The sequence below is a fragment of the Sinocyclocheilus grahami genome, unplaced genomic scaffold, assembly GCF_001515645.1.
Source record: "Sinocyclocheilus grahami isolate Dianchi unplaced genomic scaffold, SAMN03320097.WGS_v1.1 scaffold127.1, whole genome shotgun sequence".
Taxonomy (NCBI): Eukaryota; Metazoa; Chordata; class Actinopteri; order Cypriniformes; family Cyprinidae; genus Sinocyclocheilus; species Sinocyclocheilus grahami.
In genome coordinates this window covers 1,986,659-2,014,204 of record NW_015505306.1, presented here as the reverse complement: position 1 = coordinate 2,014,204, position 27,546 = coordinate 1,986,659, and the positions used below count along the sequence as shown (strand labels likewise).

Below are 27,546 nucleotides of genomic sequence, written 5' to 3'. Positions count from 1 at the left end.
TGCATAATAACTATACAATTATTTAAATTATTTTAAATTAAACATTTAGATGGCGTATAGCATGTCATGCCACAGGACATGTAAACATGCCAAATGGATTTCATCTAAAAATCTCAAAAGTCTAAAAATATATTTTTAAAGGCTATATTCCATCATTAAAATCACAAGACTTTCTGATGCCACCTAGTGGTTTGAAGCACACAAAGAGGGTAATAGCTTTGAGTGTTGGCTGTAGTTAACTCTCTCTAGGCCTAACAACAAAATCAACTAACAGATGAATGTGAACCCCTTTTGAATTATGTTAAGCTGAATACTGACCATTGGACTAAAAAAACACTAGACTAGACCATTACTTAACACTCTAAAAGGCGACACAATGAAGATGGAACTGGATTAAAGAAAATCGAGTCAGCACTGAGGAACAGCATTTTCTACTTGAAAGGCAATTTATCTTTAGCTGAACATGACAGACTATGAAGTGTCTGTTCAGCAGCTCAATGATCTGTTGACAGATGAAAACGGAGACTTCTGTATGCCCTCCAAACAATTCAATGAAGTTTACCCCGGGATACTCCTAGGAAATGAGTAAGTGCACATAGCCTCCAGATGTGTAGTTTTTTTTCTTTTCTTTAATTAAAGCAGCAGTGCTCAACAAACATTTACATTTTGCAATCATATGTTTAGCCTTTCTTATCTGATAAGTTGAGATTCAAAACATGTTCATGTATCCTGTTGCAAATTCTCAAGGGCAAGCCTTTAAATAAACATGGCCTATTTTCCATGTGTGAAGGACGCCCTCTAATGCTCTATGCTCATACTGATGCAGCTGTTATTTTACTGTATCTCAACAGGTCTGTAGCTACAAATGTAACACGTTTGCATCAGCTGGGAGTGACACACATCCTCAATGCTGCAGAAGGCCAATCGGACATGCATGTGAATACGGATGCGGAGTTCTATGCGGATACAGGGATCATCTATCATGGGATACCAGCCTTTGACACTGACCATTTTGACCTCAGCGTATATTTTGAAGAGGCTTCTAATTTCATTGAACAAGCTTTGGCAATGAAAGAGCTGAAGGGTCTTGGTAAAAAGCTTAAAATTATTCATATCTTTTTCTCGTCCCTCATTCAGTGGCAGTAGTACTGCTTTTGGCTCTTCAGAGCTAGATACTAATTGATAAAGCATAGTTCACCCAAAAAGTTTAATTCTGTCATAATTTATTCACCCTCAGAGTGAATGTCAAGTATGACTTTCTTTCTTTTACAGAAAATAACAGAAGATATTTTGAAGAATGTTGGTAACCAAACAGACATTTCTCAAATGATCTTTTATGTTCATGCAGGTTTGGAAAGACACGAGGGAGTAAATTATGACACAATTTAAATTTTTGGGTGAACGATCTATTTAGTATATCCTCAATCTTCTTAATCTTTCAATGACTCACTAATAATAATAATAATAAAATGGTTGCTTGCTGCCTGCTCTCACTGCCAACTTGGATATGCTTCATGAACCTCAACGCTTTAAGAAGGGTTTCTTTCACTTAACTACAGCAACCTGCTTTATCCAGACAATATAATATAAGCTACAAAAAAATTAGGTAATATCACGCTAGCAAGAGCAATGATTGTGAGCGTATACAATAAGTTATTTAGCAACTTACATTTTAGATGCAGTATTGTCTGTTTTGTCCGCCAGAGGAAGCCAAAGCTCGGCGCATTTCCAAGGTACACGCAATAAAGGTGTTTAGGCTACTGCTCGAATGACCAATAGTTTGAGTGAATTATTCAATAACTCCATTCAGAAAAGTGTCATGCTTGAATGAAGCAGTGTTTTTGAAAGAATGTGACTCGCCCATGAAGAACCTTCTCGCCACCTACTGGCGTAATATGTAACCTGCAAAACAGAAAATCGCGCGAACAAGCGGAGTGATACAGACAGTGAAAAGTCTGCTGGGCTGTTATTTCCAGTGTTGGGCAAAGTTACTTTAAAAAGTAATGCATTACAATATTGCGTTACTCCATAAAAAAGTAACTAATTAGGTTACTTAGTTACTTTTTATGGAAAGTAATGTGTTACGTTACTTTTGCGTTACTCTTTAAATCTGGACAGGGCTTGCTTGTTTGTTTTTGAAATAAAAAAGTTATATTTTTGGCAAATATAAAAGCCTTTTCACACCAAAAGTGAAATGAATAAGCCTCAGGCTAAAGGGAAAGTACATTTACGTCCGTACAGTAGAGTGCAAAAGAAGAAATTTCAACACACTTCAGCAATAAAAAAAGACACACAAATGTTTGTCTAGAGTAATTTTTGCTTATTAGTATGGTTGATCTGGATCATCGAAGATCAGAAGCAAAGACACTGGTTAATAGAATGGGATTAAATACATAAAGGATATTTGTGTTGTTTAACATTTAATTATTGCAGGTTTGCGTTATATTCTGAGTTGCATTATTTTTATTCATTTTGAGGAATACTGAATCTGTGTTTTATTTTTTTAGATGAATTAATGCATATTCATATTTATTTTAGAACTACAGTAACATCTTCTGATTTCTCTCAACATGGGGACAGGAGAGCTGTCAATCAATACATTTTTTTAATATTTGAAAAAGTAACTCAGATATTCTCTTGTAAATTAAAAAGTAATGCGTTACTTTACTAGTTACTTGAAAAAAGTAATCTGATTACGTAACTCGCGTTACTTGTAACAATAACACTGGTTATTTCAGCCTTCTTGGAGCGCCGTTCGACCAATCAAATTCGAGGACTGTTGGCTAGATTAGAATACAAATACAAATTCTGTTCTTTTCAATCCTTTCAGTTTTTCCAACACACTCTCATGGCGATTCGTAGCTATTTTGCGTTTTGGTGGATTTGTACGCTCTCATCCGCACGTTTCCATAGGATCTAAAAATTCCCTACATATCAATTCTACTCATTAATATTTACATGAAATTGCCAATTCGTAAAAAATGAAGTTTTCCATTGCTTTTTCCATGCCCACTGTTAAAGTGACCTGAAAATCTTGAAAGTTTCTTTGAGAATTGTATATGTTGCGCTCAATGTTATCCAGTAGTCACAGTCTCTCGTTTTTCTGTAGGTAAAGTGTATGTACACTGCCAGAAAGGCTACAGTCGTTCGGCTGCGCTAGTGATCGCACACCTGATGCTGCAGCACAGGATGGATGTACGAGCTGCTGTGGCCACAGTGAGAGAGAAACGGGAGATCGGGCCCAATGATGGATTCCTGGGCCAGCTCTGCCAGCTAAACGATAGGCTGGCAGGTGAAGGAAGGCTGTGTGTTGATAATACCTAAATATATAACCTAAACAGGCCTACATATAAAATGATTAGCTAAATTAATGTTTAATATTTCCATTGAATCTGTTTTTATCATCTAAATGTTAGCAGTTAGCAAGTCAATTTGGGTGAGTTGGCTATTTGGTTTGTTATTTCAGCATGTCTCTTGTTTTTAGTATCTTCTGCCCTTTAGTGTTACTAGTGACCGTAGTTTATGCAGTACAAAGTGTCAAATTAATATTCAAGCATATATGCCCTTCTCTAGCTCTCTCTAAACATAAGCACATAGTTGCTCTGACACGTATATATTCCTGGTATTTATTTGCTATAAAACTAACCAGTCTTTCTCGGTATAGCTATTTGTTTTGTGCTGTGATATCAATTACAGTGATCCCTTTTTAGTAGTCAATGATAACTACAGCTTTGTCACAAATAATCAAACACAAGAGGCCTTCACAACAGACAACAATCATTTATTAAACCTTTTTTAAAGTGAAAAGTAGCACACATTCCTGAGTTACTTTTAAACCCCTCCCACATGTTTTGCTTTCGTCTGATTGGTATTGAACACAAGTTTATTTTGATTGTATACCTGCAAATAGGACATGTTTTATTAATAATTTCTACTTGGTTCTTGTATGTGAAATATGATCTTATTTGTTAAAGTAGTTACATGCAAATGAATTGCTCAAAGCAAATATCTTGAAAATACATATATTGACCAAGTCACAGTCCAATGATGGTCAGCGGTTTGAGAATCGGTTAAAATTGTTAAATTTTTCCTAAAATAAAGTTGAAATATAAAAAAAGAAAAGAAAAAAAAAACAGTCTGCATTGCACCCACTAATCCACTGATCAGAGAGGCATTGTAGGGAAAACCTCACAGGCCTTTCACATCCATTACAGGTTTGTACTAGGACAGTTTCATAGAAGGATAATGTACAATGCTACAAAGGATGATTTAACAGCAATTCTGCACTGCTGGAGTAGATGGTGCATCGCCGACCCATAAAGGAGAGGGCATCTTAACAACTTCCCGTATAAGCATAGTGTTCAAAATCGAGTAAAAGCACATGGATTATGCTTCACGAGCAAGAAAAGGACACAGACAAACATCATTTGTACAAGCATCATTGTCTTTGTCATTATATAGAGCTATTTGTGATAGAGAGAATGCAGATAAAATCATTGTTAAAGAAGAAAAAATGTATCTATATATTACTAATCAAGCAGGGGTGCAAAACTCAGTTTCTGGAGGACCACAGCCCTGCAAATTTAAGCTCCATTAATTAAACACACCTGATCCAGCTAATCAAGTCCTTCAGGCTTATTTGAAAACGACATGGTATATGTGTTGGAGAAGGTTTGGAACTAAACTGGCTGCGGCCCTCCAGTTATTGAGTTGTGTACCCTTGGTCTATTGCACTGAATGGGTTTACAAATCAATAGCCGGTGAGGATGAGGATGGTTTCTTAAAGTAAGTGCGCGAGGTCCTGTTGTGTATTAGACCCTGTTGAATACTGTAGATTGAGGTACTAGTGATGGTGGTTTACCTCTCAAAGAAACGCAGATCTGCTGCAGATGTGTCTTTTTCTGACTGAATAAAAGTCTTGGCGTCTTTTAACTATGTTTCTAACCTGTCAGACCTACAACTACATTCATTCCAGCCTGATCGCATTATGGCAGTCTAAGATACTGGAGAGGTGAGAAGTGCTGTGTTTGACACAAAAGTGACATTAATAAGTCTATGTTGAACTCATCCTCATATATTGTTCACATGTAAGGTATGAAGGTTTGAAATAACAGAAGTGCTCATCATCAAATCACTACAAGACAATCTTGATATGGGAGACAGACAGCGTAAATACTAATGAAGGGTGTCAAACCAATTAAACACATGCGAAGCACGATGGCTGTCCACACTGAGCACTTACACACCCACAGTACAGTTCAGATTGAAAAACATGTACAACAAAGCACAGTGTCTGACATCAACTTTAGTTTTGCTCTGTTTGAACAATTGCTCGTCACAATCCGCTCACTTAAAATTCACAGCCTGAAATTTTGTATTTTTCCACTCAACATAAAATACAGCAAGTATTCATACTTAAGAATGAGTGCTTTGTCTTTTTATTTTTTACATTCCTCATCAGAAGATGGACAGTTTTTTTTAAGGAATGGCAGGACTTTTTTTCACACTTGAACTTTTGGACCTCAAATATGACTTGCTACATTGCAGACATGGACATGTATTTCACATGGAATTTATTGGGGCGTGTAAATTTTCCAGAGGGCTGTTGAGAAGACTTTGCTTATTTTAAGATCTATTAAAGGAGTCCTATCATACATTTTATTTTTATAAAAAAAAGAGGTCCACTTATAATTTTTTGCTCCGACAATAATCAAAATTTAGTTTTTAATAACTGTTTTTACATCTTCTTGCTGATACTTAACATTGAACAGGCTGTTTTGGCTTGAAGTCATAAACAGTTTATTTGCATGTGAAATGAGCAACAGGCTTTGCTGTGCTCATCTGTAAACTGAATCCAATCTGCTCTGAAATGTGTGCTGAAACCTTGTTCAAAATGATGTTTCTTAAAAGAATATTTCACTCAAAAATGAAAATTCTGGGCTCATTTACTTGCCCTCATGTCTTTCCAGATTACCTTTCAAAACTTCCGTTCATCATCTGAACACAAATCAAGTGTGTGTTTTTTTTAATATTCTCTCATCATTTTTGTAAAAACTGGGCCCAATGCACTGTTAAATATGAATTTGTTTTATCCATATTTTGAACTCTGCATTGCATGTTGTTTTTTAGGGTTAAAGGAAACGTCCGTAAATTTAAGGGATATTGTCCTGGTATTACCTCTCCCGTTTTTTCCCCTTTTTTCTAACTATTATTATTTATTTATTTTTCTTACAGAAAATGTTAAAAACCATATTTGATGATATCTATGTTTGTATTTGTAAAAAAATCCTAAATTAACAAATAAAGCACTTCTTGATTCTTGATTCATATAGATCAATCATATAGATTGATCAAACCTTTGGTTGTGTGGACTTTAAATAAATTGACAAAAATTTGGAGAATATATTAAAATATCCTCATTTGTGTTCAAAGATGAACAAACGTTTTATGGATTTGAAACAACACGAGAATGAGTCAATTATGATAGAATTTTCACTTTTGGGTGAATTATGCCCATTAACACTGGGATCCTACAGAAGGATCTGCAGAGCAGTAGGTGCTACACACAGCCAGGAAAAGCACAAAGTTTGATGTAATTTCCAACATTTTACTCTAATCGTTAGTCCTTCTTGTAATATTACCTATCTTGCTTTGTCATAGTGAGTGGGCACCAAATAAGAATGGCTAATATATAAATGTTGGTGGTCATATGTTGATATTCAGACAAATACATTTTTGCTGCATAGTTTCAGTAAATGCCTTTAAATTTGGACAAGGGAAGAAGTTCTGAAAGTTACAGTCTGATTTCATAGTACAATTAACTTTTATTTCAAAATATCATGATATGACCCCTTTAAGAGTCAAAGTCTCAATCAACATATTCATGATTTGGCTAGGTGTAAAGGACTGAATTCTGCTCTAATAAAAGTCCAGCAAAACAAATGGCTTCCTGATTCCCCGTTATCAAGAACAGGGTCTGTGGGCAGGGCTCAGCTGAGCTGACCATTGCTGGTGCAGAAGATTGTGACTGTGGGCAGTGCATGTTTGCAGTGCTGGTGGGTTAGATTGAGCCTGAGTCAGATGCATGGCCTCATGGGAGTCCCGTGCCTGAGTTTAGCTAGTCACAGTGAGTTTGTCCTTTCTGCCCTTTTGTTCCTCTATGTCACTTTAAACGGAGGCTGCGTCTCACTTCCTGGAGCCATACTGACACAGTATCAATCAAAAAGGACATTGAAACCCTGCCATGCGTCTGAACCACAAAAATTAAGCTGGTTAAACTACTTGAAGGGATGCTTTGGGGGTCCGGCTCTGTCCTTTGCTGGGGAAGAGTTCATGTAAAGTTTTTGTGTGAGATGTACAGGCGCACATGCACAGGTCAGGTTTGGAGGCACAGGGACCACAGAACTGGGCTGAGAAAAATTGAGGTTTGTATTACGCAAGAGCCATCTTCCTGTGCCACTTCTCCAGCATTTGCTTAAAGCAAAATAATCTGCTAAGCAATCGGTTAGCTCTGTTACAGCACAGTGAAATTCATTCATAGCACATTCTTACTGTCCTCAGAAACAGGGAACAAGACTGACACTTGGTCCCACATCACATCATGAAAGGGAAAGCAGTATACATACACGTGAGTGAGGTTGCTGTCACACGTATGTGACATTTTAGTGTAAATGTGCACATTCATGTACAGGTTTAAGCAGGAATATACATGCATGAGCAGGTGAGTGAAAAAGACTGTGATGCATGGATGAGGGGTGAGGTAGTCTGTTTGAAGAGATGGAGAGGTAAGTGACACTCATTTCCTCTTGCAAGAAGGTTGTGGAGATTTTAAGTTCCCTACTTTCAAAATCAGCAGAGATGTAGTGTACAATTGGGCCAAAAGTAATTTCTATATTCATTTCCCTCTCAAAACAATGGATAGCCACAAACTCAAAACCACTACAGTACTACCCTAAGGACCTGTCTGTCGTTATGCACTGCAAAATAAATAAGGTTTATTTGAAGTCATTTATTAATTTTTAAAACATTGTAAATGTTGCGGATGAAACTAATGAGAGTCCTTGAAATGATACATTTTGCAACGATGCTTGTTTATGATTTTCAGTTTTGTTGAAGATGATTAAGTCAACAGTTTTTCAGCAAACTAGCAATTAGTAAATTACTAAATGAGTATTTGGGAAAAATTTGTATTAGGTAAAACTAAAGTAGCAACAGATTGTGATAAAAGTGTATGTGATTTTGATTAAACATAACAGTGCCAAAAAATGCACTAATGCGCGAATTAATGGTTCACAAAAAGAACAATAACATGCATTTAGAAAACAGATGTGATGAATTTTCATTTTATGCTGACTATAGAGTTTCTTTCTTCTGTTGAACACTAAAGAAGATATTATGATATGTTGGCAACTAAACAGTTGATTGATGGTAGTATTTGTTTCCATACTATGGAAGTCAATGGCTACCGTCAACTCTTTGGTTACCAAGATTCTTCAAAATGTCTTCTTTTTGTGTTTTCATTTTTGGGTGAACTATCCCTTTAAAATCTTTACATTTTTACAGCAGCTGAATGGGAAAAATACCGCCAAAGTCAAGATGGCTGAAATTTAACTGACTGCTCCAATAACAATGGAGATTCATTTGTGAAACATTGTAGCATAATACAAAATTATGCTGTTTTTAAAGACAATACTAAAATAATGTTAGTATTTAATCATATTTACATGTAAAATACTTAAACAGAAAACTGTTCAACACCTTTTGTTAAAGTGGTTATTTGAGCCCCATTGTACACTACTACTCTTAATAATCTAACCCCTAGTTTCTGCTTTTATTACCATCTGTCAAATTCTGATTCTGAGCAGTCAGAAGGCCATAATATGGAGATGGATGTGTCTCAAACCACAGCATATGGCTTAATACGTATGTATATCAATCTGTCTGTCCAAATGGGTAACACTAGGACAGATGAATACAGGAGGAAATACCTCACGACAGCTAAATGGGTCACATGACAGAAAGCAACAAGAGGCTATTCAGAAAATAAGGTCACAAAATGTACAGCTTAAGTAACATACAAGTGGATATGGTAGATAGGAAGGTATATGCGAACTGTAGATACTGCATTGTACGTAGATGGATAGATTAATGCAGGTAGAATTGTAAGCATACATACATGTATGGACATGTTGCTACATGTATGTCTGTATGCTGGTGTGTATGAGGTATGAGAAGTTCACACAACATATTAATGTATGTACAGAGTGTACAAGTGCACACAGGTAGTTATGTTTACAAAGGAGATATTCTATGCGTGCAAAGAGGAAGATGAATGCTAAAATACTACTGCAATCAGTGAACATTTGCATTATTTTGTAGGTTAATTGTGTAGAACCCAAATATAGGTGTTCGACGTTGCTCACAGAAGTTTCCTCTGTCCTTACAACAACAGCTAGCATTTCTGAAACAGGTTATTAAACAGCTTTTGAATGTGTGGGTTTCTTTGTCACGCTTTTAAAATAAGCTCCTTCTGAGGTTGGGAGGTATGTTGGTATGAGAGGTAGGTTGATGCATGCTAGCATTTTGTCTGTCTGTGGGAGGAATCTGATTGACAAATGACTGTAGGGTTGAAAGGTGTGGAGGCCGACAACCCAAAACATATCCCAGACAAAGCTGATGGTGCAAAATAAAGTGCATGTCCCGGTTCGGCATTGCACGAGGATGCAAAAATCAAATGCTTCTGGTATGCTTTGCGAAAACAAATTCACGTCCAGTTTTGCCCCCTTTTTTCCCTCCCCAACTTCCCCTGTGGCTCTCGGTCACACCTCCTGATCCTCGAAGACCTCTAGGAAGAGCGGGGGGAAGAGTTCTGTGGGACACTCCACTTTCATGTGCAGGAAGCGGCTGGCATGGCAGGCGCCGATCATGCGCAGGTTTGTCACCTTCATCAGCAGCTTGGGCCAGAAGTGTGAGATGTTGTGCTTGCGATGGTTGATGTAGTGCTCGAATGCTAACAAGTACATCTCCTGACACTTCTCGATCTTTTCCACACACGTGAGTCCGGAACGATCTGTGCAATGGAAAACTCAACTAATATTAAAGTGAATTCAGGCTGTCAAGATGCTGTCAGAGGTCATAACAGGAAAGTTAAAGGAAGGTTACAGGGATAGTTCACCCCAAAATTAAAACTCTTTCGTCATTTACTCACACTCATGTGGCTTTAAACCCATATGCTGTTATAACACGAATAAGAAAAATTCCTTGACAGTTATTTCTGTTGTGTCTGATAACTGGTATGCAAAACCAATATTTAATAGGTGTTATATTAAAGGTAGGTATAATGCTATTTCATGCATTCTGAGCTATTTACACTGTTAAAAGAGTTGGATTCTCATGCTAAACATGGCCAAAGTTTCAAAAAAACGATTTGGACGTATGACAGAGTATTTCTGTGCCAAATACACTCCTTCCGGGTTCGTGTAAGTTTCAGATTTTTTTTTTTTGAGCTTGGCCCTTCATGACATCATGAAGGACGGAATTCCTTGTATGGGCTCTTCTCCCGGAAGAGCACGCGCACACATCAACCAGAGCGAGAGCAAGAGCAAGAGCAAGAGCAAGAGCAAGAGCAAGAGCAAGAGCAAGAGCAGCCCATCAACGTGCTTCATTCGGGTCACAGAAGTCGTCGGCAGCGCTGCACAGGACTTGCTCGAGAAGTCTCCAAAGAAGTAGGGATGCACGATATTGGATTTTTGCCGATATCCGATATTTTTCAACTCTTTTTGGCCAATAGCCAATACCGATACATTTCCTTCTGTTTGGAAACAACACCAAGTCTTTCCTGTGTGGAAATTATAAGCAAATTATTTTTAAGTTTGGTTAGTTTTTAATATTTCTGTGCCAAATACACTCCTTCCGGGTTCGTGTAAGTTTCAGATTTTTTTTTTCTTGAGCTTGGCCCTTCATGACATCATGAAGGACGGAATTCCTTGTATGGGCTCTTCTCCCGGAAGAGCACGCGCACACATCAACCAGAGCGAGAGCAAGAGCAAGAGCAAGAGCAAGAGCAGCCCATCAACGTGCTTCATTCGGGTCACAGAAGTCGTCGGCAGCGCTGCACACTTGCTCGACTTGACTTGACACTTGACTTACTCGAGAAGAATGTCTCCAAAGAAGTGTGTTTTTGGATGTGAGGGAAAGATAACCTTGTTCAGCTTCCCAATGAACCCAGCATTACGTGAACAGTGGATGCAGTTTGTTTTTCCGGGACAGCAACGGAGTTTTGCATGTGTGTTTGTTTGTTCCCGTCATTTCTGTGACGAATATTTTATAAAGAAGGCCCAGTTTGATGCTGGATTTGCACATCGTTTGATACTGAAAGATGGAGCGGTCCCAAGCAATAAAAGATCCCGGTCATGAGTCGGAACCGCAGACGGTAAGAAAAACTGCATCAAATTTCTGTGTTTTGTTGCTAATCTGCGCGTAAGTGCTCGCTACTCTTTAGCTCCACCCACGACACACCTCCAGGAGCTCGGCTGTTTTCGGAGAGAATCGTAAAGCTGTATCTTTCTTTTATAAATCTGATAAAACTAAAGACTCTTTGGTGATATGAAGGATGCGATACTCTATACGTACTCAAGATTAACATGAGATTGGCAGAAACTGTGTGTGTTATGTCTCCTTTAACGCTTTTTTGTACAGTGGTAAGTAAATCATCATTAGACTGCAGGCTTTAACAGACTACTGTTATATTAAAAATTTTATAAATCAGGCATTTTTGTAATGCATCTCACTTGAGCATGAATGGATGTTACATAAAAAGGTTAATCATTTATGAAATATTTTAAATTAGATATTTGTATATGTCATTTTAATTTAATCTCTTTATTTTTAAAATATGTATAGGTAGTATTTATTAAGTTTTAGCTTTTAGTTTTGGATGTTTTTAGTTGTTTTAATACTACAATTGATTGCTTCTGTTGTCCTCATTTGTAATTCGCTTTGGATAAAAGCGTCTGATAAATATGGAAGCCCGTTTCCGCCACTAAATAAAAAAATATAATTCTGTAAGTCATAATAATGAGAAACTAAGTCATAATAATGAGAAACTAAGTCATAATAATGAGAAACTAAGTCATAATAATGAGAAACTAAGTCATAATAATGAGAAACTAAGTCATTATTTCGAGAAACTAAGTCATAATAATGAGAAACTAAGTCATAATAATGACTTAGTTTCTCATTATTATGACTTACAGAATTATATATTTTTATTTAGTGGCGGAAACGGGCTTCCATAGATAAATGACTAAATAAAATTTAAAAAAAAAATTGTAATGCCATTTTGGCTGTGATTTTCTTGACCCACCAGATGGTGCCATTTATCAGTAGACACAATATTAAAGAAAACATAACTGATTACATATACAATACCATTCATAGGTTTGGGGTTGGTAAGATTTTTTCATGTTTCATGTCTCTTATGCTCACCAAGGTGGTATTTATTTGATCAAAGTAAAACAATCATATTGTGAAATATTATTACAACTGTAAGATATTTTCAAATTAGTATATTATTCCTGTGATGTCAAAGCTGAATATTCATCAATTACTCCAGTTTTCAGTGTCACATGATCCTTCAGAATTTATGCTAATATGCTGATTTGCTGGTCAAGAAATATTTATTTATTTATTTACAATGTTGCAAACCGCTGTGCTGATTCATATTTTTGTGGAAACTGTGATACATTTTTAAGGATTTTTTGATAAATAGAAAGTTTAAAAGAGCAGCACTTCTTTGAAAAAAGATGATGTATAACATTATAAAAGTCTTTACTGACACTTTTGATCAGTTTAATGTATTCTTGCTGGGTAAAATGTTCATTTCTTTAAAGAAAATACTTACTGACCCCAAATGTTTGAATGGTACTGTATAATAAGCACAAAAGAACAATAAAAGTAGTCCATATGTCTTCTGAGGTTATATGTCTGTGAGGAATCAACAGAAAGCTATTATTCACTAATAAACCTCCTTCCCATTATAGCTCAAACATCATTAGTCTCGTCACATGCATCAAACCTTTCACAGTGCTTTTTAGGACGCCATATTTGATCCGAAAGCTGCAGTGACGGGCAAGATTATCAGTGAACAATAACTTGTAAAAATTCTACTTTTGAGTTTCATGGTAGAAAAGGAAACGGTCATACAGGTTTGAAAGAACATGAAGGTGACATGATGACAGGATGTTCATTTTTGGGTGAACTATCTCAAGATTAATAGTTATGATTCTTAAGAACCTACAGTACATATGGCTGTTGCAGCTGGCAGTCCATCTCACCTGAGCTCATGAGCAGTACAGCCTGCAGCAGCGCCACCTCTGAGTCATCCAGGTTGAACTGTGACAGGCTCTTGCCCAAATCAAAGATGGCATCAGACACCACTCCTAACCCTCCATTCTTCAGCTGCTCTCGACTGACAGCCATCTCCCCGCTCAGGGTCAGCGTCTCGCTCTCTGGGTCGTATCGCACCGCTGCGCGCAAGGACATGATCTCCATACAGCAGCCTTTCAGCAAGATAATCTGGTCTTCACAGGGCAGCTGGACATCAGTGGAAGACAAAAAAGCACAAATGTGACCCTGGACCACAAACCACCTGAATAAATAAGCTTTCCATTGATGCATGGTGTATTAGGTTAGGATAATATTTGGCTGAGGTACACCTATTTGAAAATCTGGAATCTGAGGATGCAAAAAAATCTAAATACTCAGAAACTCGCCTTTAAAGTTGTCCAAATGAAGTTCTTAGCAATGCATATTACTAATCAAAAATTAAGTTTTGATATATTTACGGTAGGAAATTTACAAAATATCTTCATGGAACATGATCTTTACTTAATATCCTAATGATTTTTGGCATAAAAGAAAAATCGATAATTCTGACCCATACAATGCTTTTTTTGGCTATTGCTAAACATATACCCCAGCGACTTAAGACTGGTTTTGTGCTCCAGGGTCACAATTGATTCCTGTACTTTTACAGCTCGCATCACATCATTCAAGGCCCAAAAATAAGGATGAACCACTATTTGATTGCTATTTGTTAACAACTTCTCAGCTTTTTCCCCTTATCATAAGGGGGGAAAAATCAACCTGGCTAACATAAATGAAGCATTGTTGAAACTGCAAGAATGATTTCTGATAGCATCACTAAGATAGGACCGAAAATAACAAAACCAATCAGTAATGTTTTGCCATGCCATAATTTTCCAGCAAAAGCTGTCTAGGAGTTCCTGTTTAATTATAATAAATGTAATTTTTAATTTGATGAAAAAAAATATACTTATATGTGTGAAGAATTCGATACATTTAAAATAATTATTTCCATAAAAGTATTTAAAATGAGAGAAAATAGTATAAATCTAAATGTATAATTTTACAAGTAATACATATAAATTAATTATAAAAATAACATTTGAAAAATGTGTGTTTGTATTGGGGCCGGTTAAAATGTTGGCAGTGTTCCGGTTAAAATAGGGCCGGTTAAAATGTTGGGAAGCAGAAATCTTAATTACTTCCTTAATGGGCAGAACAGAAGCCATGCCTTTGACAATGAGAAATCTGGCTCTTTTTTTCTTTTAAATTGTCTTTTGAAATTCCTAGCACAATGAAATATCCTCGCTTATCCTCCCTTAGAGGCTTCAATGTCCTCCAATGTAGCAATTCAATAAATGATGATCTGTGATCATTATGTGTTCACATGAGCAATTAGAGTGGCAAAATAACAAGTGATTCAAAGCACAGCAACAGCCTGTAATCACAGCCAATGTTTTAATAAGGCCATTACTCAAATTTGGTAGCAAACAAGGCATATTTTAAAACTAAGACAACACACAGGCAGTCTCTTATCATTCATACACAAACACTGACATGCAGTTTTGGTTTAGAGAAAGTACAGTGACAGCTGGAGCGGAGCAGATAATTGCTCTTTCACAGCGGTCTCTGACAATTGATGTAATACCTGTAATGCGGCATGGTGTTGTTTATGAAAATGTGTATTGGGATAACGTCATTTATGGGATCAGCTGCGGAGGGGCTTTTTCAGGCCCACTGGAGAAATGAGACATATTTGACAGTATTTGAAAAAACAGACACTGACCTCAGAGAACATGGGCAGTTTTTTTGGCAAAGTCCACAACTCGTGTGATGGCAGGGGTGATGATCTTGGTGAACTCACTGAAAGCCTCCAGGTCGACTTTGTCGCTGTCTGATGTGGGGGCTGGAGACTGCCCGATGTCTTCTGGCTGAAAGACAAACAAATATAGAGTGAAAAAAAAATCTGACAAATGTTACAAATGAAAAAAGGTTCAACACCAAGGATTTTTCAAATTTTTAACATATTTACATTTCATTTTACCAACACTTGTATAAGTGAGATTATGTATGTTTTTGTAAAAGAGTAAATAAATAAATTACTACTATTTTACAATAACATTTTAAAAGTTTGGGGGTCAGTATTTTTTTTTATTTTAAAGAAGTTATTATTTTACACTGCAAGGATTCATTAGGTTGATCAAATATGACAGTAAAGACATTTATAATGTTACAAAAAAATTAAAAATAAATGCTATTCTTTTACATTTTTTATTCATCAAAGAATCCTTAAAACAAATATTACAATTCCCACAAATATATTAAGCAGCACAACTGTTTTCAACTTTGATAATAATAAGAAATGTTTCTTGAGTAGCAAATCAGCATATTAGAGTGATTTCTGAAGGATTTTATGGCACTGGTGAAGACTGGAGTAATGACTGCTGAACATCCAGCTTTGCTGTCACAGGAATAAATAGCATTTTTAAACACTAAAACAGAAAACAGATATTAAATTGTAATATTTCACAGTATTACTAGTATTTTTCACAGTATTTTTGATCAAATAATTGCAGCCTTGGTGATAATGAAAGACGTCTTTAAAAAACAATTCCAAAATCTTACAGACCCCAGACTTTTGAGAGTTGTTTATACTTTTTAACCCATTCTAAGGCTGTTTTCACATTTGGTTAGACTGAACTCAAGCGCGATCCACTAGCATCCATACCAGCCAAACAAACCAAACTCTGAATTCAAAAGAACCCATCCTTCTATCCTCAAACTGATTTATCTGAGTGTTTGAGGGCCAATCCGGTGCTCTTTGGTTACTGTCGGCAACTTTCAAATCCTGACAGACCACTCTGTGTAACAACACTAGTTGCTAGGCAACATGTGCTTTTTGAGCCCTGACATTCAAACACAATCGGCATGATGAAGAAAAGATTCTCAAAAAAAAAAAGCTGTAAGACGGACAATAGTTGGAGGTTATTAGGAGGTTACAATGCTTTGCATGTTTACAGACATTCAGACACAACCGGGCCTCTTACTAGGAACTTGCGTTTTTGTTTCCAGTGAGGGCCTTGGGCATTGGTGTGGCGATGAGCCTCCGTCACCATACGAATGAGTTCCCACTCCGAGACTGTGGGCTCAGGCCGATCGTGCAGTGTTTTCACCATCTCCTCTTTCTTCTTCCGTTCCCGATTTTCCTCGATCAGACGCCTCTTGGCCACACGCTTTGAATCATTCAGCACCACTGCCAGGGACATGAATCACTCGCACAATCACTCATTTAATACTCTCAGTACTAAATAGGAAATGACAGGCAGTGTTATGTAATGTTATTATATATAAGGAGATTATAGCATGTTTTTTCAAAGGCCACATTTATATATTTATTTTTTGAGAAACAATGTAATTTAAAGACTCATGCCATTTTTACAGAGACAGAAATCTCACCATCAGATTGTGCTGAATTAATACTTTGAGGGAAAAAATCAGCAGGATTGAAATATTAATACATTTTTAAAGATAGGGTCAGGGTATATATATATATATATATATATATATATATATATATAAATTAAATAAATAACTATTAATATTAACTTTCTATAAAAAAGTGAAAACAGTCATTTTATACTTTAAAAATGGAAAACATTTGGAAACATTTTCTGTAGTCTTTAGATACTAGTAAGTCTTTTCTAAAATTAAATTAAATTTAAAAAAAAGGGGAAAATAGACTTTTCTAAAAATAATAATAATAAAATAAAACAATATTTGGGTTTGTGTTAGTCTGTAGTCATTGTTATTAATTTTATATAAAAAAACGAAATCTACAGTATTTCTTCAATTAGCCAAACAATCATGTGTGTGTGTGTGTGTGTGTGTGAACACTCACAGTCCATGGCCATGCCCACCGAGATGCACTTCTTGAAGCGGCACAGCTGGCACTGGTTGCGGGTGATTTTATCAATGATGCAACAGCTGTCATATTTACAGGAATAGGAAGGGTGAAGATTCTTCTGTATTGTCCTCCTAAAGAAACCCTGGGAGCAGACGAAAGCAAATTAATAAGTAAGCACAGACTGATTATGATTATGAAGTGGTTCAGTGTTTGGAAATCTCACCTTGCAGCCCTCACATGTGATGCAGCGGTAATGGTAGCCGGTGGCCTTGTCTCCACATACCACACATGGCTCATCTTTCTCCAGGTAACTGGGAATATACCCTGGAACAGAGATGATCTTCACTAGAAGAGGAAGAGGAGATGAGTTGTTACAGCAGAACACACACACACATGCACGCCATGTTTTATGGGGACATTCCATTGACTTAACGGTTTTTATACTGTCCAAACTTTCTATTTTCTATCCCCTTACCCTTACCCTAACCCTACCCCTAAACCTAACCAACACACCAAACTTTCTGCATTTTTAGATTTTCAAAAAACTTCTTTTTGTATGATTTATAAACTGTTTTCCTCATGGGAACCAAAAAAAAATATCCTCACAAATACAGAAATGACTGGTATTAACCATCCTTGTAGGTACATTTGATCCCCGCAATGTAAGGAATACCAGGACCACACACACAAACACTGCTTCTACAACCCTGAAAAACTATTCCAGCAACACTGATTTTCATATTGTTAATAACTCCTTTTGTGTTTTGGGAAGTCATAAGAGTTTCGAGAATCAAAAGTGTGAGGAGATGATAACAGTATTTTTAGTTTATTCCAAATGATCTGTGGACAGTGTTGAACTGTAGACTAATCGTTCTTAACAAGTCTCAAAGATCTAAATATTTATTTTTGTTAGCTGCATTCAAAATCTGCTTGTCTCGAAACACAGAAAGGGCACGTTTGGGCATCACAGGCCCAAATTGTTTAGGTCTAGACTGCAGTGACACCAGATCCAAAATGCTTACCAGAAGTGCTCTTCAAAGAGCATTGACTATTCTTTCTTTTTCTCTTCACTCCATTCGGCCACCTGGAGAAAAAAAGCAGAGGGGAAATAAGTATATGGTAAAATCAGAAATTATTTTTCTATTTCTATTTTACAAGAATGACATTTTACAAAACCTATTTAAAATCTAAAATGTTAAAAAGCCGCTTATATACACAATCGTTGAAAGTTTGGGGTTGGTATGATTTTTTATATTTTTGAAAGAAAGAAATCTCTTATTCTCACCAAGACTGCATTTATTTGATCAATAATATGGTAATAACACTAATATTGTGAAATATTATTAGAATTGTAAATAACTTTTCTCATTTAATATATTTTAAATGTAAATTAAAAAATCAATGTCGTGCTGCTTAATATTTTGTGGAAAACTATGATACAGGATTCTTTGAATAGAAAGTTCAAAAGATCAACATTTATTTGAAATAGAAATCTTTTTTAACATTATAAATATCTTTAACTGTCACTGTTGACCAATTGAATGCATCCTCACTAAATAAAAGTATTTATTTCTTTTAAAAAAACTTTTGAAAGATAGTGTAACATGCATTTCATTATTATTTCCATTGTTTTACAGTACATATCGTAAGGCCTAACGGTAAAAATGGAAATCATGCCCAAACACTCCACTTGTCGGTCATTGGTCAGACAAACAGACAAACATTGGTTAGACAAAGAGACAAACATTGGTTGAGTCAGTCTAGTCAGAATGTTCAAACAAACACAATAATGAGAGACTGTTAATCGACCTATGAATGACTTTCTATAGTTGTTTCTGCATATTAAGCTCAGAAGTGACCAACAATTTTAACACTAAAACATTCAAACACTTTCTTTCTTCCGTGGAATATATATTTAGATATTTTAAGAAATGTGTCACTCTCATAGAGTGGAGGTCAATGGTAACCAAAACATTTATTGGTTTAGTTACCAACATTTTTCAGATGATCTTCTTTTGTGTTCTACATAAGAAAGTCAATCATACATATTTGGAGCAACATGAGGGTGAATAAATGCTGACAGAATTTTCATTTTGGGTGAACTATCCCTTTAACTAAGTGGGCAAAATAAATACATGTGGTGACCACGCGGTGGCACTGTTTAAAATAATTTCACACTGCATTATTCACACCTCAGCTGACCGCCATAATTTGTCTATCAACAGTGTTGCATAGCATTGCAAAACTAAAGGAAGAGCAACAGACCAAACCACAAACCGGTTTCATGCGTTAAATTCATGTGCCTGCCTTCATGACTCCAAAACCACAATGAAATTCATAAGCAACACTTTCAAGTTCCTCAGTTGGTAGTGAACAACAACAGAAGCCGCTGTCTACATGTGCAGGTTATGAACTCACTAGCAGCGTACAGCAAATGAACCCGACACACCTCCGTGAATCAGCACATAGCCCAGTTGATGCAAGGCAATTCTTGTGTTTATAGAGCTGAACACAACAACGCATAGTATATACACTAGTGTTACATTATTTATTTACTGCATGAAGATAGTGCTATATTACAAATGACCAAAACATGACAAATCTACTGAGCTCAAAGCCTACAACATGACTGCAAACATTGCAAATTACTGAAATGAATGAGAACACAATCAAATGCAATACATTCTAATGCAATCCCGCATTATCAGTCATGTGGGATTTGAGATTCATTAAACACACATACACACACACACAAGATACCCAAGCACTGACAACTTTTTCTCTTCTCTGTTGGACAGCACAGTATTAAGTCCAACTGACAATCTGCCCGTACATCCACAGACACGACTGAACAAACAGAGGGAATGGGATGGATGGAGAAAGAACATTTATATTCTAACCTGTTGATATAATGGGGCTGTAAAATGTGCATGCTTGCCGTCTCCCTCCTCTCACCAAGCTGTCAGCAATCTATCTGCAGTAACAGGGACTCTGAGCTGGTAGGATGACACTTCTCTCTCTCTCTCTCTCTCTCTCTCTCTCTCTCTCTCTCTCCACACACTCCTCCTCCTGCCATGGCTCCTGTGCATCAGCCCTGTGAGCCCCACCTCTCCTCCATCACTAACCCTCCGCTCTCATCTTCCTCTTCACTCTTTAGCTGCTTTTGTTTAAGCCAGGCAAAGGACCCTCTGTCATCTGTCTTTACATACAAATGGACTGCTACAGTGTTGTCATTTCCACATACTTCAGATATTAATGCTCAGTTTCTAGCATATTAATACATTCATGCATAAATCATCAACCGAACTGTGTTACAGCAGAACAGAGTACTATAAATCTTCAGTGCATCAATTCAATGTACAAACATTATGTTTGGTATACAGAGGTCCAAAATACTAGTGAAAATACTTCTGTTTTGCATTATTCTATCCTAATATATAATACTTAATATTGATAATATAAATAATGTAATATTGATAATAATAAAATTATTAGTTTAATAATTTATTTGTAAATAATTAAATTTAGTATAATAATATAATATTATAATGTATAATAATGCATTTAATTTATTATATAACAATAATGACAAAAACATTATTAACAATAATGATGATAATGATGACTATTATGGTTGTTGTTCATTTTTAATTTATTACATGTATTATTATTATTATTAGCATAACAAATTGAGTGTTTTATTAACATGAATATGAGAATGTGAAAAATCTTAAATATTTCATATTAATTTTATGTCATAACATTCATTTGATAATACTAATGTTTTTGCTGGTTTACCTTTTAATGCATGCAAATATACAGTGGAAATCTGTAAACAAAATTTGATTAAAAGACGTTTTATGATTTCAAACATTTTAAATCAAATAAATACTATTCCCAAATCTCCTCAGACTTTTGCACTTCACTGCATATTTTCAGCACACATCTAGTTAGAAAATCTATTTAAATTAAATGTTTTTATTATTTAACAGATGCTGCATTTCTTTAAGTACGAAAATGTTAAAAATGAGAGTTTCTATCCTCTTGAATCTCGTGGCTAAATCTACACGTGAGTGGATGACACATCAAACCAAAATCCACGTCAAAGTTCCACTTCCTCCTTTTTAATTCCCGCACATGCTTTCGAGGAGAGAGGAACTGAGGCGCTGAGAGATGAGTGTGCACTCACAGTGAATAAGCCTTTAAATGCTCACTCACGCGTGCCTTCTGCTAATCAAATTACAGAGGCGTAATTAAATGGTGGGTCGAGGCGAGGTAGGGCGCAGGACAAATCTGCCTTTCAGGGAACCATCTGAAACTTCTCTAGCTGCATAATAATCCCACAACTGACCCATAGGGCCCAGAAACTGTGTGTGATAGTGTGTGCAGTGGTGCGCATGCAGCAACTGAACGTCTGGGGGGAGGGCACGACCATGAGGCAGCACATGTGAGAGACACGTGCTTGGACGCTCCAAACACAAATACACACACACTCTGCCTCAATGACACACACTGGTCCGAGACAATCCATCGACTGTCGTAATGATTCAGTGTCCTGAATTGTCCCTTGCTACACAGTGGCCCCATCTGGCTTCTGTACCTCTCTCTCTCTCCTGCACTATAATCTCACTCTCTATTTGTCATATTCCATGTCTAATCGTATCACCTAATCGTAAAACACTTCACACACTTGGATGAATCATCAGGCACTCTGGATTACAATCGCATTCAGTTAGGTGATGTTAAAGACTTCTTGCTTCTTGCATATGTGCACTGTAATGACTCCTTATATCGGTTTAAATGTTATATTAATGTTTATGTTTGATTTTATAATATACTTGAATCTGATTGATAAGTTAAAGCATAGAGGGCTCAAATATGTTTGTATAATGCCACTTTAATACACTGTATTATTGACCATTGTACCTGGTAGCCAATCTAGTTTCATGTCTCTCTTATCACTCTGCAGCCTCTTTCATATAACATAATTAAATAATTGCAATTTAGTATTTCATGTCCATGTCCATTAAATTATTTATTTGGTAAGTTGTAAGTGTGACAATTCGTGAAAACACTTCTATTTTGATTTACTCAAATAGAATATTTCATAATAATTGGCATTACCATAAAAATCATTAAAAACACTATTTTATATATATCATTTTTTTGTACTATTCTCAAATTCAAACTAAGTAATAAAACTTTCAAAATAAATGATAAGACTTTTCACTCAAATTGTTATTCCGATATATAAAAAACACAATACATTCTAAAATAATAATAATTATTATTATTATTTAAAAAATGACAATGCATTGTATTTAATATAATATTTATTATTATTAAGGTATCTGAATAACAATTTGGGTGAAAAGTTTTACATGAATTTGAGAAAAGAATAAAAATGTCACAGATTTGCTTGATTATTGATCTAAAAATAGAGCAAAATCATTAATTTGGAAAGTTGTAAGTGTAATATGCTGGATTATGTAGTCAACTCATCATTATTGCAAAATATACCCAAGGTTTATCAAAACAACACTTCAGAAAAACAAATAAACTGATATGCTATATTTGTCACGGTCGGTACCACTGTGAGGAGCGCGGAACGAGGAGACCAGGAGACCAGGAGTACGAAACAAAGGGATTTATTCTTGTCACAAGGAATCACACGTAGCACGAGGAGAAGACATCAACATACACGTGACAGATCGCCCCCCTCCCGGATGGCGCGTCCCGCGCCATAACAGTACCATCGGGGAGGGGGGGCGGAGCCGGGGACTCGGGAGGCCATGGCGGATCAGGGGACTCAGGAGGCCATGGCGGATACTCCGTGGCCCTGGCTGGCCCGGCCACAGGTACATGCCCCCCCCCAAAATCTTCTTGGGGAAATCTAGGAATCCTGGGGGTTGCTTAGGAGGAGCGGGCACAGGAGGGCGCTCTGGAGGAGCGGGAGGGCTGGACGGGACCAGCGGAGGCGAAGAAGACGAAGGAGAGCTGGATAGGCTGAACTGGGGATCAGGGTAGCGCTGACGTGGTGCTGGCACTGGAGGGTGCTCTGGAGGAGCAGGCACAGCAAAGCGCTTTCGAGGAGCCGGGGCGCTCTGGAAGGCTCTTACGAGGAACGGCTGGAACCGACACTGGGCCCACATGAACGGGCGGCAGGCTTGCCATATTAATGTTGAATGGGCTTGCCATATTATTGTCCGGCGGGCTTGCCACATTAACGTCTGGCGGGCTTGCCACATTAACATCCGGCGGGCTTGCCTGAGGAACGGCCGGCTTACTTGACTTGGGAACGGCCGGCAGATGGGTCCCGGATCGGGATCGGAAGCTTTCCAGACACCGGATGTCTCCCTCCTTCCAGCCGAGGTTGGTGGTGTCTGGGAGTTTCGCAAAACGATGGTAGGTTATCCCGATCCGGAACAGCGTCAGTAGTGTTTCTCCCTCGAGGGAGCTGGCGAGGGCGAGCGGCACTAATGCCTTCATGTAGAGAATCGGGTCGGGGTTCGCCTGAGCCACGGCGATTAACATCGCTCATTCCTCCATTTGGACGGGGAGAAACGAACGGGAAAACAAAACAAAAACACTTTTCAAAAAATGAAAAATAAACACGGGTAGAAGGGGTGCCGCTTATTGTCACTTTTAGGTCTGGAATTCTGTCACGGTCGGTGCCACTGTGAGGAGCGCGGAACGAGGAACGAGGAGACCAGGAGAACGAAACAAAAGGATTTATTCTTGTCACAGGGAATCACACGTAGCACGAGGAGAAGACATCAACATACACGTGACAATATTAATATTTTTTTATTATATATTTAATTAATTGAATAAAATAATATCTTAGCCATAAAATGGATATTAGCTGTTGGAAACTGATACAAGGAGGAACTAAAGCAGATATTGGTAATCTCAAACTGGTTAAATATCAGCAGTTTAGTCAATCAAGTCAAAAATTTAAATTCTGTCAAAATTTACTCATCCTAAAGACATTTCAAATCTGTATGACTTACTTTCTTCTGTGAAACATAAAAGAAGATATTTTGAAATATGTTGGTAACCAGACAGTTTTAGTCACCCATGACTTTCATTGTATGGACAATGGGAAAAAAAACACTGAGACATTTCTCAAAAATATCTTCTTTTATGTTCCACAGAAGAAAGCAAGTCATACAGGTTTGGAACGACATGACAGTGAATAATGATGTCGACAGAATTTTTATTTTTAGCTGAACTATCCCTTTAAGAACTGGCATAGTTTATAAATACACACAGGATAACTCACCGTGTCTCATCTCCCTCTGGCAGGTTAAGCTCCTGCTCTTTTTGTTCCATTCACCTTGATTCCATCCAGCGTCCAATCACACGGGACTGAGGCGGACCCGACCCTCGCCGCTTTGCTCAGCATACGCAGGGTCAGTATCAGTCAGCTGCTATAGGACGGCTCATGGTGTATTCCTGGCTCTGGATCAAAAGCCTTTATACCTGTTTATACCAAACATAATTAGCCTTGAATTAGCACAAACCGAGTCAGACAGTGAATTTCTGTAATCAAATCACCTACATGACACCTCCTCACTGATCCTGTCCTATAGAGTCTAGACATTTGTAAAGCAGCTGTGACTCAGTTTCAACACACGGTGGTGCACATGCGCATGAGACCATCATGTCTAAACCCTTGCCCCCGGAGCTCAGGCCAAGCTGCTCTCATTAGAGGGAAAAGGCCAACTGATAAATGCACATCCCTCATGCCTGTGTGTTATTTTTCCATTCTTGCTCTGAAGCCGATATGGCTTCACTGTGCAAGGTCAATAATTTTGCCGTTTCCAAGGCAACCAGTAGGCCTCTTTCTAATTATAGGAAAGCTGAACTGGGTTATTCCATAATGGCTGACCTCAGTATTTAATAATTTAGCAGATCATTTCATCTTGGGATTAATTTACTAATTTTTTTAAAGATTGTAGTGGTTCAGTTTGTGAAGGATGTCACAATTTCTGCCCTTTTCTCCGTCTCTCTCTTTCTCTGCACAGACATGCATTATCACCTGCGTGTCACACCTTAGGATCTCACATTCTTAAACAGCCAATAACACTACTTGAGTCTGAATCAGTGTGATATATGAAGTTGTGACGATTTACTGTATGATGCGGAATGTCACGAAATTTGCCAAATTCTGGACGAATAAATCGAAAGTAGGTCAGATCACTCAAATCAGATCACAATATGGGCTAGAGTCTGTGAATATTGAGCCACAAAAAGACTTTTAAATATGAATCCTGTCTCTGTGTGAATCTTAGAGTCTACGGTGTGAATGAATGGCGCAGATGGGTGGTTTTGTTTACTACACAAACTGAAGCGCGAGAGACGCTTGCAGTGTTTTAGTGTCTGCCCGCTCAATAAATGAGGACATAAATACATGAATCAACATCTCCAGAGCTGCTCTAAGAGTCCCTTCATGAGCATTTGACCGTTTCATTTTAGAAAACCTGTCATATACAAACAAACAAAACTCTTTATGGTACCCTGTCAAAATAAAAGTCAGGTTAAACTTGAAGAAATTGTGACAGAAATATTTTACTTTTGTACATGTATTTTAAACATTTAAATAAGAATAACAATAAAAATGTATTTGGATTAATTATAAAATATTACTAATCACGAATGCAGTATGCAATTTTTAGGCCCGCTACAAAACCTGGGGTTATGCGCAACAGACTTCCGTATTCTATTAACCGGGTCTCGTTGCTTCCGGTTCAAGCGTTTTGCATATGTTTCGTTAAATATGAAGCAGTTTTACTCAAGATGCCTTCAAAGTAGATACCAATGATGATCATAACCAATGTCCATAAAAATTTATTTTTATTCTTTTCACTAACATTTAGTCAACAATAAAAATAGCTAGCTAGTTTAACTCATTATCTTAAAAGTCCATAGATATCGCTATTAAATAATATGGCTGTTAAACACGTTCTCCGACAAGCGGAAGCGATGAGACCTGCTTTCCGGGTTTGGTCAGGTGACGTTCGACATATACCCTATTATATATATATTTTTGTTTTAAAACACAGTATCAAATATAACATATGGAAGATTGTTTCCACCACAGTATAAAAAAATAGATTAATTGAAATAGAAATAAAAAGATTCCTGTGACTTTTTAATCTCACAATTCAGACGTCTAGAATTGTGAGATATAAACCTGAAAGTGGTGAGATATAAACTCAGGGTAACACTTTAGTTTAGAGACCATTTCTCACTATTAACTAGTTGCTTACTATCATGCATATTACTAGCATATAGGCTGTTTATTATTACTTATAAAGCACATATTAATGCCTTATTCTGCATGGCCATATTCTAGATCCCTTAATCATACCCCATACCTAAAATTAACAACTACTTTACTATTAATAAGCAGCAAATTAGGAGTTTATTGAGGCAAAGGTCTTAGTTAATAGTTGGTTAATAGTTAGAATTGTTTCCCAAACTAAAGTGTGACCAAACTCAGAATCGCTTTTCTAAGCTTTTCTAAGGTCAAAAAGTCTTGTGTGGGGGCCCTGAAATATTTCCTTATAGGGGGCCTAGGGACAAAAAGGTTGAGAACCATGTTATCATTAGGAAATACACTGTATTTTAATGTTGTTTTTTAATCCTTTCCCAATCAAACTAAGAGACTAAGAGAGAGTTAGAGAATACAGGGGCTTAACAGGTTCTTTGTATGGCAGCAGTGCTATATAGCACCTCAACCCCCCCAAAGATCTGCTGAAGAACCATACTGGGTATAACCTTCCCTCAGGAAATCTATTCTTTAAATCTGATTGATTCAACCATAAAGCCTTGAACATACAGTACTCTGAACATTCAGAAACAAAAAAACCTGTAGCAGTATTTCAGATGATCACAATGTCCTTATTTAATCGGCTAAATGGCTATTTGTAAAACCAGTAACAAATTAAGTAGACCCGAAAGCAGCTTCTATTCTGTTGCTTTCTGAAACCATTCAAGTACAGACAGATGGCATACATTTGTATACAGCACATGCACAGAGTCCATATGGCTAAAACAGATTTTGGCAGAAGAGGACTCTTGAGCTCCCATGAAAATGATTGGATTTGAAAAACAAAATTGACCTCTCTAATTTCAACCGTGGTGAAGTGGACCACTCGTCCCATTTTCCATCTCTCATGCATTTTCAATGGGGAAATAAAGCTAGCAGAAACAGGAGACCTGCATCGTGTGTTTAGAATTAAATAATAGAAACCCAAACAAGTGCCATG

General features: G+C 37.0%; 1 protein-coding gene and 1 pseudogene across 1 annotated transcript; one reads left to right on the top strand and one right to left on the bottom strand.

Annotated features, from left to right (window-relative positions):
* Nucleotides 1-172: 172 nt before the first annotated feature.
* On the top strand, nucleotides 173-8,498 carry LOC107590411 (dual specificity protein phosphatase 3-like). The gene is made up of 3 exons (XM_016279148.1): nucleotides 173-585; nucleotides 852-1,090; nucleotides 3,110-8,498. The coding sequence occupies exons 1-3, from the start codon at nucleotides 464-466 to the stop codon at nucleotides 3,322-3,324; spliced, it is 576 nt and encodes a 191-aa protein (XP_016134634.1). The 5' UTR covers nucleotides 173-463; the 3' UTR covers nucleotides 3,325-8,498.
* The window catches only part of LOC107590409 (thyroid hormone receptor alpha-A-like), a 35,564-nt pseudogene continuing 16,516 nt past the window's right edge, over nucleotides 8,499-27,546 (bottom strand).